The sequence below is a fragment of the Anser cygnoides genome, chromosome 1 (genome assembly GCF_040182565.1).
Source record: "Anser cygnoides isolate HZ-2024a breed goose chromosome 1, Taihu_goose_T2T_genome, whole genome shotgun sequence".
NCBI classification, from domain to species: Eukaryota; Metazoa; Chordata; class Aves; order Anseriformes; family Anatidae; genus Anser; species Anser cygnoides.
The window spans coordinates 198,108,687-198,123,301 of NC_089873.1; the positions used below are offsets into that span (position 1 = coordinate 198,108,687).

The 14,615-nt window shown below is 38.8% G+C and overlaps 1 protein-coding gene across 1 annotated transcript in view; it reads right to left on the bottom strand.

Moving 5' to 3' along the window:
- Window positions 1–3,481: 3,481 nt before the first annotated feature.
- The window catches only part of ARHGAP42 (Rho GTPase activating protein 42), a 169,774-nt gene continuing 158,640 nt past the window's right edge, over window positions 3,482–14,615 (bottom strand). Inside the window, exons 23-24 of the mRNA XM_013178134.3 lie at window positions 9,004–9,083; window positions 3,482–8,752 (exon numbers count right to left, since the gene is read on the bottom strand). Coding sequence (XP_013033588.1) covers window positions 8,664–8,752; window positions 9,004–9,083 — 169 coding nt within the window. The 3' untranslated portion in view covers window positions 3,482–8,663. The remainder of the gene's footprint in view (window positions 8,753–9,003; window positions 9,084–14,615) is intronic.

Consider the following 14,615-nt stretch of genomic DNA (forward strand, 5'->3'; position numbering starts at 1 on the left):
AGGCCTGTAGTCTACCTGCTGCCTCTCAGGTGTCCCTGGAGGGTGCTGCCACCCCTTGATGTGTTCCACATATTTATTTATTGTGGAATTTCCTTACCAATAGGAATTCTGCCTGTTCTGTGTAATTCAGGACTTGCAGTTGTCAAAGCCTGTTTCCATCGCTTTGTGCTCAGCTTCACAGTTCAGGCACACTGAAATCCTAATTGTTGTTATCCTCTTGTGAGATCCTTGCAAGCAGCGCTTGTTTCACTCTGGGAACCAGCTGTATCCCGTACACCAATTAATTTATTTGGAGGAACACCGTAGAGATCTATCAAGCTCAGGTTTCTTTATCTTTCTTCCGCCCGGGGTTTGCGAATTGTCCCCTGAAAGGTTTCTCATGGGGCTGCACGCCGCACACCTATCTCACCTGCCTACAGGATCTAGTGGTGGTGCGAGCCTGTGGATGGTGGCGTTACAGCCTGGGTGGGACAGGTTGGAGTCATGCTGCATGCACCTGCTGCATGTCGTGCTGCAGCGTACTCATGGTATCCTCACACTGCTCCCTGCCCTGCCGGAGGCCCGCAGCGCAGCACCAGGACCCTCTCTGCTCTTTGACCCCACCTGCACACTGCATCTTTGACCCCACCTGCACACTGCAGGGACAGAGCGTGCTGCTGTCAGGATGCAGAACATGCAATTTCAAAGCACGTTTTGAAAAATCTCTACCATCAAGATAAGCCGCATATTTCCCTTTGAATTTTTTTTTTTTTTTGTAAGAAGACGAAAGCAATGACCATCAACAAAAATAAATTGCTAATGCTTTTTATTCAGAGTGGACTCTAATCCCTTATAAGGGCACCCAAGAGCCATTAACAGTAATTTTAAATGAAATATACCCGTGCTAGGTAAGTCTAACTAATCAGCTCCTCAATTATACTGGCAGAAAGATGTATTCCAATTACCAAAGTACTTTCAAGTGAATTAAGTCTCCTTTCTGTACCGTCTGTGGAGGTCACTGAATGTTCCCATGAATCCTTGCATGTTTACATTAAAAAAGCACACCATGATCTTTGGCAAAGGCACTTGTTCTAGGTTAGTTCAGCTTTTGAGCTTGTTGCCATAAATACAATAGAAAACCAGCCAACCATTGCAAAAAAAAAAAAGTCAAGAATATCTTTCAATACTTTTCCTTCGATATCAGTGATTAATCAAAATTACATAGGAAAAGCTTTGTGAATGTGAAATAAAATTAAAAAACACAGAAGTGCAAATACTGATCATGCTTAATAAGCATAATGTTCAAGTTAGAAAGGAAGCTGGGTTTTGAAGGCCTGAATCACACCCAATCCACGTGAAAATGTTCACAGCTGGGACCTAAACTTTGAGGCCTGCTCAGGCCACCTCCACACACAGCTGCTGGGCCCAGCTCCCGGCTGCTTCCCCTCAGCCAGATACCACAGGGGCTCCGCACCGCTGTGAGCGCCCGTTTATACCGTAATTATTCCACAAGTCAACTGCTCTACCATTCCCACCACGGGCTTCCCAACCCATTAAGTACCTCGAGTCTTCAGAGCAGGAGAGCATTCTCCCAGCACTTGAGGCTCATGCACTACACGATGCCTCGATGTGACCAAATGAAGTCCCTCGTCAGGCTTTCTAGTAAGAAATGCACTGTCTCCTCCTTTGGCAGTTGTCAGTTTGGTGATAACACGGTAACATTGTGTTAGTTTAACAGAAATTCATGTATTTTTACATTTAAATGCTCACCGAAACATCAAAATACAGCAAGCCAGAATGTCTGTTCCTCAGAAGTGAGAAATCTTGCAGCTGCCCTATGATGCCAAGTAAAATGGCCTTATGGGCATGTGAAAAACGAGTGATGACATCTGTTTTAGGGCTTGGTCTATGCCCTCAGAATTAATCTTGGGCTGTAGGTTTCTGCAGATCAGATGACCTGAAAGCCAAGGAGTCTGTGACCCAATGGGAAAAGACAGAAAACTGTCAAAGAAAAAGTGACTTTTATTTCAAGTTTTGAACTTGAAACTAGTTATTGCATCTGTTTTGTTTCCCTTCATGCCTACTCACAAATTAGCAGAGCTGGGCATCTGTGAGAGCTCTTATGATGCTTTGTGGTCCTCAGCACCAGCCAAGGAGAGCAAAGGGGCAAGTGCCAGCCCCATGCAGTTCCACGTGGGTGCGGGCAAGGCTGACATCTACCTGCCCCCTGACAGCAGAGCCAGCAGTGGGGCAGGCCGGGCTTGCTCCCCTTTGCACTCAGTCACCCCCAGATTTACCTTGTGTCCAAAATGTCCCTGTGGTGCTCTGGCAAGGGGAGCATTTTCTCCTCCTTGGCTCCTGACTGCACGAGATGCTAGGGATATAGCAATGTGCAGGTCATGTTTGGTGACCACTGGCGGCAGAGTGCGGCCTCTTTGCTCGTCAGCAGTCACCATTTCGGAGCCCTCACCCACTGCAGTGCTTTTCTGGCCCTACCCCAGGAGCAAACACAGCAGGTGAGCACACAACTAAGGGCAATAAAAGTGGGTATTCAGAAATTGAGTCTACATAGCCAATTTGATTGGGACCTGCCAGCCCTATGAATATGAAATATGAAATATGCCAGCCTATGAATATGAAACTCAGACCAGAGCCTTTAGCTTTTTATCAACTGCTTTGATCTTCCTTAGATTTTTTCCTTTCCTTAGATTATTTTTTTTTTTTTTTTGTCTTTCAGGCGTTTAACAGCTGCTTGGGTTTTTGGTGAGTCCCTTCAGGAGAAAGTCTAGGCAGGTGAATAATTCCCTTCTCAGCGCTAGAAAAGCTGCTGGTCTCTGAGGGAAAAAGCCTTTGAGAAATGCTGGGAAAGTGGATGCAAGGAAACTTGCAGAAACCACATCACTCATGTTACTTCACTTCCAGGAAGTACTGTTGACTTTGGATCACCAAACTCCCTTCCAGTGGTCCATCCACTGAGAATTTTCAGAGGCAAAGACCTCATCAGTGATGTCTTGGAACCCTTGGTGGAAGAGGATCAGGTCATAGAATCCAAGTATGGCTGGGGTTGGAGCTGGCCACAGTACTCCAGGTGGGGTCTCAGAAAGATGGAGTAAAGGGGGAGAATCACCTCCCTCACCCTGCTGGCCATGCTGCTTTTGGTGCAGCCCAGGATATCACTGGTTCTCTGGGCTGCAAGCACACACTGCCGGCTCACGTCCAATTTTTCATCCACCAGAACCCCCAAGTCCTTCTCCAAAGAGCTGCTCTCAATGAGTTCTTCTCCCAGTCTGTACTCATGTCTGGGATTGCCCCAACCTAAGTGCAGCACCCTGCACTTGGCATTGTTGATATACGGACCCCTGAGGGACCCCTTCTTACTGATCTCCACCTGAATATTGAGACATTGACAGCAACTCTGTGCAGCACTAGTGTTATTATTTTGGAAAAAAAAAAAAAAAAAGGCTGAATCAGAGTCCAAGTTTAAAAATAATAAAGAAAGCAGTCTGTGTAGAAAGGCTTTTTATTTTTAAAAACATTTTTCAAATTTTTGAAATACAGTGTAAAGTACAACATAGAATTATGTCTGCAAGTCAGCTTACGCATATCATGCCAGTTATTTACATGTAGGTATATACAGAGTGCAGATAATTATTGAAACCACACTACAAAATAAACAGAGAGTTCAATAAGATAATTTAGTAGGACTTTATTAAATATATATATAGTTATTGATTGTATATACTTTCCTATTAAAATACCATATAGTATCTAAGGTAACCCCTATAAACTCTAATACCTCCAAAATCGTCATAAATATGTTTGAAAAATTGAAGTTGTCTATCTGCCCTGTTCAGCTGCTTTGCCCTTTGCTCTAACAGAAACTCTCAAAGTGCTGAGATCATTTTGCAGCCTCTAGTGCCAGAACTTTATGACAATTATTGATACAACACTTGCAAAAAGCCCAGTTGCAGAATAGCTTTCAGCTGAGATGTCCAAGGGTTGAAGCACCATTCTCTATACTTAAAATAACGCAGATTACCAATGGCTTATTAAATACTGCCACATACAGGACAAGAAAAACAATGCTATTATCTTCAGTGACTGAATTAAAACATTGTATTAGTAGCTGTTTGGATACCAAGCACCTTATTAAAACAAAACAAAGCAAACTCCCAAAGCCCTTGCAAAATCCTATGCAAAAAGAGACCTCCCGACTTGTACTGATACAGCCTGATCAACAGTCTAACTTTTGCACGAACAGTAACTGGAAGGGCTGCATCAGCAGTGGCTGTCCGGGCTGCACGACCACAAAGAGTGGAACTGAACCTTGCTTAGTTTGATCTCTGGTAACTGAATGATTCAGATAGGGCACTCTGATGAACCAGAAAAACACCCCCAAAAAACGGATAATGACAAGCCATATCACGTTTTCTCATTAACAGAATATCCCATTTATATTCCATTTACTGTATGTGGGCTTCTGGCCAGCAAAACCTCACTATAATTTGCCAAGGGTCTATCTTTGTGTTCACTAGAGCTCTGAGAGTTTCCATCAATCAAGAAGATCCACACCAGCCTGAGGATAAGCTTCCTTACTGGGCTTTCTCCTCTTGCTCCTCAATGCAAAATTGTACCAACTGCTGCCTTAGGAAAGGAATTATGAAGAACAACAGGCTTTTGGGGTTTATCACTTATTCTGATCCAATCTTATTAACTAGAAAATAGACCGGTGGGGAAATGTAACAAAAAGCAAATTACTGCCATATAATGCTTTTTTGTTGTTGTAACTATTGTTCTGAACTGCTGAATTTTGCATCCTTTTCTCTTCCTAATGTATCTTTCCTAAAGGCATGTTAAAATGAATTCAATTAAAGGCAAAGAATAGAGATTATCAACAGAAAATATATAAAAGTTAAATAAGTTACTATTACTATCATAGAGTAGACTGGTCAGCAAATTTGTGCGTCATTTTTTTCCAGAAATAATCGAACAAATGAACTTTATAGATCAGTTAGGGACTTAAGTGATATCTATGGTTTAATTTAAGAGTTTTGTTACATAGTATTCTAAATGCCAAAATATGGCAAGGACATTTTAATACTGAACTCATAGGAATTACACAAAAAATATTTTTTCATCTTTATCATTAATAAAAAGTGTGAATATATAATATAATATACTTTACATATTTATCATACAATATATCAGTCCTTCACACTATTAATTTGATTCATGTTGTACTGCAACATGTACCAAAAGTTTAACACAGAAAAAACATGGCTGATTACATAAGTGGTGGGTATTTTCACAAGACAAACAGCAATCACAACATGTTATCTACCTCAAATTCTACAGTGATATTCTGAGAAAACTGCTATATCCTTTTAGGAAGGATAATTAAAAAAATAATAATAAAATTAAACTTTGCTTGTAGAGTGAATCTGACTTTCATAAAAAATAGTAAATCAATACTATGAACTAATTTAGTTCACCTCGCCTAACTTGCTGGTAAGGCACTATCTCAGTATTATATCTTCATTTAAATTTTACATGGATTTCTGATCCTTTACAAATATTAGAAGGGATTTTTGGCCAGGGCTGAGAGTCTCATCAGTAGACAAGTCTTAGTGCTGCACTCTCCCCCATTCCAGTCAGTGAGCACCCAGGTACATAACTTTCCAGTTCACTGTACAGCTTCTCCTGGAGATAAACTCCCTCTTGGAAAGTCAGGGAAGAGCAGAGGCATCCACAACCCAGCAGTGGAATGATACGGAAAGTGCTTGTTATGTACCGCAGAAGAGAGAAACAGAATAACCCTACTACCCATTGATACTAACTGTAATTAAGAATGGGAGTAACATTTCCAGATAAAAATAACATTTTAAAGCTAAGCTACTTTAAAATTATTTATGTTATCACCATGGCTGGTTCACAGAAGAAGGGCCTTAAAAAGTGCACAGTCTTAAAGAGGAAAAGATAGATTTCTTTTTTGAGTAGCAGAATGAATGAGATCCCTTTCTGATGAAGCTATCTTCTGCAATCGACTTGTGTGTCTAATGTAAAATGAATGCATGGGAATAGACACACCACCTCCCCTCTACAGGGATTCCTCCTTCTACAACATTTCCCTCAGTGCTTACAGGCTCTACTTACTTAATCTGTAACTGAACTTTTCATTTTTATGATTTTTTTATACGAACTGAGCATCTTTGAGTCTTCTAGCTTGCACTCAGATCAGCTGGTTTCAAAACATACTGTTGCAGAATATCCAAACACATGCAGATGTTGTGAGGTTACCTACAATTAGTCTCTTCTTGCTCTCTCTCTTTTTTTTTTTTTATTAAATCAGACTAAAGCAAAGCAAGTAAGAGCACGCGTTTTCTATTTCACCGTTCCTCAAGAATTTCACAACAATCAAATTCCTCGTAAGAGGCACGAGGGGTCAGAAAAGGATGTTCAACAAAGGTCAGTTTGCCTGGTGCAATTGATAGACCCAGACCACTGCATTTCTCCACGTGGGTGAGACGTGCGGGACCTGGAGCCTCTGCTCACAGCTCTGTCTCCCTTGCTACTCCTCTTCCCCTGCAGCAGCATTCTCCTGAGCAGGTCAGCAGAAGGAAGCCTTTTGGCACCCTGCAATTTTTGTATTGTGAAATACAGCAAAAACACAACGAAACCCATGTTGATCTGAGGGCAACGGCAGCTGCAGGCATAGCTTACACAAACGTTGGCTTGCTTTAAAAATAAGGCTCAGTCTGGTGAAAAAGTCCTTCTCTTCCCTTCCTTTCACATCTGCTCTGTGAAAATTCGACAAGCACACACGTCTGCCTCCACTGCCTGAGATGAACCCTTCATCACAATGTCCTGAACACAGCCTGGTCTTAAGATGAAGGGAAACACGATTTGGGACCTAATAAAACTGTTTAGAGTGAAGAAAGAACCCAAATCAGTCAGTCACTAATTCAAGGGGTCTCTCCTCAGCTGCCTTACCCACACTAGCCTGGCTTACTGCCACAGACTCCCCCTCTGAAATGCCACACCATTCTTGGAAGGATGTTCTTCCAGTCTCTCCACTTTCCTGAGTGCCACTTGATACTTCAACTAGCGAGAAGAAGGATCCTGCAGGCTTTTGCCACCAGCCTGAATTCCAACACGGAATTTTTCTGCAGAAATCATGCACTATACACAAGTAAAGAAGGTTCTGATGTGCTTCTTAATATTGGCAATAAATCTGTTTTCTAATTTAAACCCGAAAAAGGCTTAGAAAAGAAGAAAATAAGCAACTGGTAGATTACTGGTGTTTTTGTCCTGGCAAAAGTTCTTCCTAAAACATTCTGGAAGCAGTGTACATCTTATAAATCAACAGAAGGTTTATATACTGATTACTGTTATTGAACAAAGAACTAAGACTGGATAGGTCTATGAAACAGTGGATTCCTTCTGTACCACTAATGCTGAAAAGCTACTAATATGGAGCTTAAGTATCTTGTTTTTCAATAGGCCATGGTAACTAGCCAAGTAAGCACTGCATGTTTTCCCTCAAGGTGTACAAGAAAGAGGTTCAAATTTAGAAAGCTGCTTATATTTTTTTTTTTTTTTTTTTTTTTTTTTCCAGACCCACCAGGAACAAACAATGGGTATTTACAAAATCTTTATCAATTAAGTTTTTCTTTTTTTTTTTTTTTTTTTAATTCCATGTAATGGAGGAAACATTTGCCAAATACTTTAGTGGAAGTCAGGAGAAATAATGCTAAGTACTTTTGTCTTATTTGCAATGGAAAAAACTTGAAAAGGACTTTGTTACTTTTTATCTCAGGTTTTGAAACATATTGCTGCTTTTCATTGCTCACTTCATATCTACCCATCATTCCAGATTGAGTATCTCCTTGTTTTCTACTGCTGTTGCTCTGAGATACACCAAGAGTATCTTCCACCTGACTGCTATTACAGAAATACTAGTTATTATTATTCTTATTTATATTGATATAGAAAGAAGGAAATAAATCTATGAAGTACTTGAATGAAACATTCATTAAACACATCACATTTTGAATGAGCATTTACTGCTCAGGCAGTGTATAATCTGATTTCATTATCAGTTACATAAATTCTATAACATATTGTAATCTCAATGACTAACAAGTTCAAACTTCTGATTTATGGAAGACTCATTTCTTATTTGAAATGATTAGGACTAATCTCAGAATCGAGTTTTCTATGGGAGCATTCAGATCACAACAGAAGCATTACTTACATTAGGAAAAAAACCCACAATTTTTCATATTAAAAAATACAGATTGTAAGAAATGTCACAGAGTGCATTGCCTCTAAATTTCACACTTCTCTGAGCAACATCCGAGAACCTGAAGGTCTGCAGCTAAATGGCAACTTTTTTGATTTTATTTCTGTAGTGTTCCTTACCCATAAAAGAAGAACAGAACAACCTTTTGCAAACAATGGAAGTTATTTAAACAGAGTACCGTCTTCAGTACAGTAACTGTTAACTGTTTCATTACATTCTGTTCCGTTGATAGGGAGCTATATAACCTGCAGCTGCAGTATCTGAAGGAAATCTACCACTCTCAGCTAACGGGCTGATCCCATATCTGTGTCAGATAAAAATCATAGTGCTTATTATTTGTTACCATGGATACCATGAAGATATTGCTGTCCACTGAAGATTACTAGAGGAAGACAACATAATTCTCAGGAACGAGTCCTGTTTTGCCTTCATAAGTTGCTTTTAACCAGCCTGGTTCTACTGACGGATACACTGCAAAAAAACAACCAAACAAAACATATTTACGATAAATTAAGACAGTTAAAAGATCCTACATGTTCCATATATTTATTTAAATAGCTTTTATTCAAGAGCAATATAATAATCAAGGCAAAAGCCGAGAGCTGGAAATGGAATTACATTCTCTTATCTTGTGGGTACCATTCTTTTTTTTTAATTATTATTTGTTTTTGTTTGTTGGCTGGTTTGTTTTTCATGTAAATAAAGAATGTAAAACGTCTTACCATTGGAAAATATTGCCCCCTGTGGGAAAGACAGCTCATGACTATGCTCAGCCTTACAGGAATACATGGCTTTTGCTTGCCTGAAAGAAAAAAAAAATATATAGGTTTGAAAAAATAAGGAAAAACATATGAAAAAATGGAATTGAAAACCTGGGAAGTGTAGACATAATCAGCTGCACAAATACAGGATGATAACAACCAGTTACACGGTAGTTCAGAGGAGCAGAATTACAGCAGACAATAACTCCTGGCTTACTGGAGTTATCAAGTACGTTACTGCAGAAAATAGATCAACATTCTACTTAGAAATTTAAACAGGAATACAATAACTTAAAAAAAAAATCTTTTATTCTAGTTGAAACTGTACTTCAAACATACATAAATTGAGCAAAGTGCTTGAAGCAAGTTATGGACTGCCTGGAGAGAATTTCAAAGAGATCATCAAGTCATTAAAGGTCTAAAGACATGATTTGTGAGAAAATACAGTTGATTAGTCTACAGAAGAAAATAACAAATATAAGGCAAATATTGGACTAAAAAGAGTAATGTGTCCACCAGGCTGACTGTGAAAGAGATGGAAATTGATTTAAATTGCAGCATGGGAGATCTAGATTACGTATTAGAGGTGGATTACAGCTTCAGCCACCTCAGATGTCCATAAATAAACTTTGTGTCTAGCTCAGCCGGCTCTCAAGGCCTGGGTTCTGCTATGGTAAATGACTACTTGAGAGTGCAAGGAATGGCTCTCCAGGTTCCACTGCCCTTAGCGAAACCTTCAATTAACTATTTTCTCAAATAGAAACTGTCATGAAGAGACCTCAGTGTAGACAGCTAAATTTATATCTCTTCACTTATAGCTGTGAAAACCTACTCTTAGTCAGAACAGCAAAGCACTGGAACTGCTAGTAATTGGACGATCTCTGAATCGAAGAATTCTCATTACTAAACATTCATTAAGAAAAAAAAAAAAAAAAACAACATTACAAAGAAAAAGAACTAGTTAGATACATCATAATTTGATTACAGAGCAGGACAGATTATCATCCACCTGTTGATATGGCTTCTAGCACCATGCTTCTTCAAAGCACAAAATGAGGGATTGAACATAAAGATGCATCGCTTAAGAGTTCTCACTAGATTCCTGTGCTTTACCTATAACAGTAATACCCTGACTTTAATTTATATACTGGAAGCAATTTTTGTGTGACCCACCAGTTTTCCTGATATTTTTTAATCTTATCGGAGAACCACATTATGCCAAGCAAAGATGAACCTGTTGACCATTTCACCTTTGTATGATGTGATAGGGGGTTACCGATTCAGCTTTCCTTCCTGCCAGCATTTATCTCAATGACCCAGTGTGTGACCTTTGGTGAAGTTTCAAGATTTTGGCATACTTTTTGAGAGCATGCATGTGCAAGTGATCTGTAATCTATTCTGTCTTTCCTCCCACAACAATGAGATAACTGAGTCATATATCATATGAATGATAGTGCCTTATCGTAAGCCTTAGTGTAAGGAGAAGACTGTTTTATTTGTGTACTGCCACTGGGGCCATGGCTCTTCACTTTGGAGTTCCACACTAATCTGGGGAGACAGACTGGGACATTTCTTAAAGGGTGCAGAGAGCATCCCTCTACCCTGGCCTTATACCCTGGAGCCAATCAAGGCTATCACGTTGTGACTAATCTGAATCTCTAAAAAGGTATGAAAGGGGATGCATATGTGAGCTTTCAAGACATGATCTAGAACTCTCCAGGATTTACAAATATTTCCTCTGTTTTGTAACATAAAAACACTGCCCTGGTGTGCTGCTACAGAGCCCTAGCATGATTTAACATGCTGTGTAATGAAAAAGGGTGTGCAAAATATCACTTATGTTTTGGGATTACAAAGCCATCATATGGGGCTATGTTTTTGGATACTATTGGTTTACTTTAGTGGGGGAGAGAAAGAGAACCAGTTCTAAGCAGTGTGTCTATACATAAAGCCAGTAATTTCACTTGACCTCACTGTCACAAACTACTTCTTGTGTCTTTTTAATTTAGATATATCATCAAAATTATCACAAAAAAAAATCTTTACTGTCGCCACACAACATTTACTTTATATCCACTCTCATTTCTAGAGAGGAAATGAAACCATCAGTTCCTGCATAGGCAAAAAAAACTTAAGTGTGCTCTCCTTCAAACATCAGCATTAGTATTCCAACAGGAGGCACAGTTACCAGTTCTGACTGGGAACCTGATCTTACACAGACTCAAGGACTGTATATTCACCATGAAATACAGTCACTGCTATCAAGAACTTGCCTTTTACAGTAAACAGGACAGACAGACAAAAAAATCAGTAAGTTTTGTTACTCTGTATAATATATACTGAATACATATAGAGGGAAATTAGATGACTTTACTGAAGGTCCCCCAGAAACTAGAACCAAATTATTTAAACCCAAGATCATTATTTTATCAACGTAATTATGACAAACAGTGCTACAAATGTTCTATAATATACTGACCCGGACAGTTAACATTCTGAAAGAAAAAAACAAAACACAAAAACACATTTAATTCCTATGTGGCATAATCAGGATTTTTTTTTTTTATGTATAAAACAGCAGAATAACTGTTAATAATGAATACAATGGCAATGTTAATCAGATAATTGGTCGTGAATTTACTATAACACAGGAACAATTTTGAACTTGATTATATGTGGCACCTCACCACTTAGTGGCATGATTATTGAGCCAGTTTCCCATGTTAAGAATGGAACATCTGAGTAATACTGTGATAAAAGACACTGAAGGCAACTGTAAAACAGAATAGCAATATGTAAATGAGGGAGAATTGTTCAACCTATTCTCAAAATATGGCATGTTGTTTTTTAGTGCCCTTAGAAAAAGTTAGTAAAATGAAATTTTCTCCTGTATGCTTGTATGTCTACTAAACTACTCTGTTTTCAGCTGCTATTTTTTCCTGATCCAAATATGTTTATCTTAAAAGTAAAAAGAAGATAAGAAAACATGGACTCTGATTTGCTCAGTTCTTGGAAAGAGAAAGCTACCCAGCATTTGGCAATACACAGATACACAAACACAAGGTATAAAAAAATCACCTTCTGAAAAGCTCTGAATTACTGGATTCTTCACATTATCTTCCCACTACTTTGTTCCTGACACAAAGCCTAAGAATATTTACTTATAATTCTGGAGCAATTTTCAAGCCCCTGGTTATTCCCTCCACACCCAACTTGATTACTTAGGTTCTTTGTCTTACTGCTCACTTCAACCCTAACCAGCTAGAAGCATTAGCAAGGAAAAGGGCTCACAGATTCATTGGCAACTTTTTCTGTGCAATTATGAAAATGGATATTGTTTCTTATGGTGTTAATGCTCTCCTCCCTACAAACAAGTCTGCTCACTGAAAAGCATGTGATGACATCACCGTCTTCTATTATGGTTCTCTTAAGATGATGCTAATCTTCTCAGAAGAGTGTGATTCATAGTGTCGACTTCAGAGAAAAAAAAAAATCAGAAAATGGTGCCCACATTTCCTAGAAGTTTCTGCTTTCCATGATTTTAATAGATAGACTCCAAAGGAGAAAAATCCATTTTCCCCTTTTCTACCTTTTATTATGTTTATTTTGAGACCATAATGATAAATTTATACTAGTAGTCAAAGGATTGGTACTCATCAGATCAGAAACCATATTACTTGACTACACATGGTCAACAACACCTGAGGTACTTTTAATAACCTATTTTAACAGTTATAAATAAGCTTTAAAATTATGCTCCTGCCATAATAAGTTTTCAGTCTAGAAAGACACAGACAGAAGCCAGATGAACAAATCAGGGAAAACACATGAATTTCTTTCAGATGACTCGTCAGTTAATGCAATCTTACAGGAAGAAGAAAAGTTTGTCGACTCATGGAAATGGTAGACTTATGAGTGAGTAGAAAATGCTGGTCTGGGCTGGAAAGAGTACTCCAGGTTTTCAAGGAAATGCAAAATATAGCATGAAAATAAAAACAGAAGCGTGACTGGAAATATTTAATATTTAATCATACGGCTGGGAGGGAAGCATGGAACTAGAGGATTTCGTGTTGCCTTTCTATTCCTATTAGAGTCCCAGCTTGGCACCCAGAGATCCTGCTGCTAAGCCAGGGCTATTGGCTGTCAACAGCTCCTGTTCCCTATTTGTGTATGTATTCTCTTCTAATGAAAATCCTTTATGATGTAGTTTCTCATTTTATGTGCACCTCTAAATCAAAGTCATTGTTGGTGCATTTTTGTATAGAAACTGTAATACAGAAATCTCACGCTAGATAATTGCAGTATTTCTGAAAGCAGCAAGAAAACTTTTTCACCTCTTTCAATCCCCAACAAAGATTGGACCCAGAGCACACAGTACCTTAATACCACAGTCTGGGAGATGGACAGTTAATAAACCTGATGTCAGGAGGTAATGAATGGGAAGAATGAGAAGTGAAAATAACTATGAAACTGGAAAAAGAGCACAGGCTGGACAGGGCATTATATATTTGTCTTACCTGTCCAATCCTAAAACACGTACTGTAGACTCCCATTCTTTCTCTTTCTGACTATAATAAACCTACTCAAACTGGTGCCACTATGGGGGCAAGTATATACAAAGACTGTTAACAGCCAGCCCAAATAATGACTAAGCATTTAAAAAAAGAAAAAAATGTGTGTGGGGATACAACTTCCATAGTCGAGAGAGTGCATTACTTAAAGTCAGAAAGAGGTGGTGCAAAGACTACCTGGAAGAAGGAATTAAGTCAGTCCAGGTCACTGTGGTGGTAAAGCATCAAGTTTGAAATTATCTGATGGAATACATAAGACAGTATGAGACTGCAAAGCCACATAGATAGTTTTGATCCATCTATTGTACAGGTGACTATGAAATACTGTTTCAGACAACAGATGTTTCAAGTCAGAATGAAGCTACTTAGTAGTAATGTAATGTAAGCAGTAGCTATAAATTTAAAAAACATTTATGTATAGCAGCATAAATTACTCCTGCACAGAGGTCAACACAGTCCAGACCTATATATTTCTGGCATCAGACCAGCTTAAAAACAGTTTCTCTGTCTTACACTCTGCCCTGCATATACTCGTTGGACAGCAGAATTAGGAACACAGAAGGCCTTTCTAATTGGTGGATCAAATGTAATTACCATGAATTCAGAGCAAAAAAGAATATACTAAGGACTCAGTTCAGGCTTCCTCTCCATAGCACGCATGAGAAGTAAATATGAGCCGGCTCTGAAATGCAAAATCTCAGTCAGACTTGAGCAGCATTACAGGAACAGCTGAGTTGTTTCTTATTTTTTCCTCGTTTTGCCTGCTGACCTCTTGTTTTCCATTCTCCTTGTTATTGTTGCTCTTCTGCTTTTCTTAGGAAGGCTGAAGTAGAGGAGCTATTAAGTCTTTCAGCATTTTCTGCTTTCTTATCTGCTCTCCATATCCATTATCAAACTGTTACATTTTTCCTTTATCAGATTTTGGCTTCTTACATGCTTTTTATATACAGATAGAGATGGCACAGGTTCTGAGGGAACATCAGGATAGAGTTTACAAGAAGA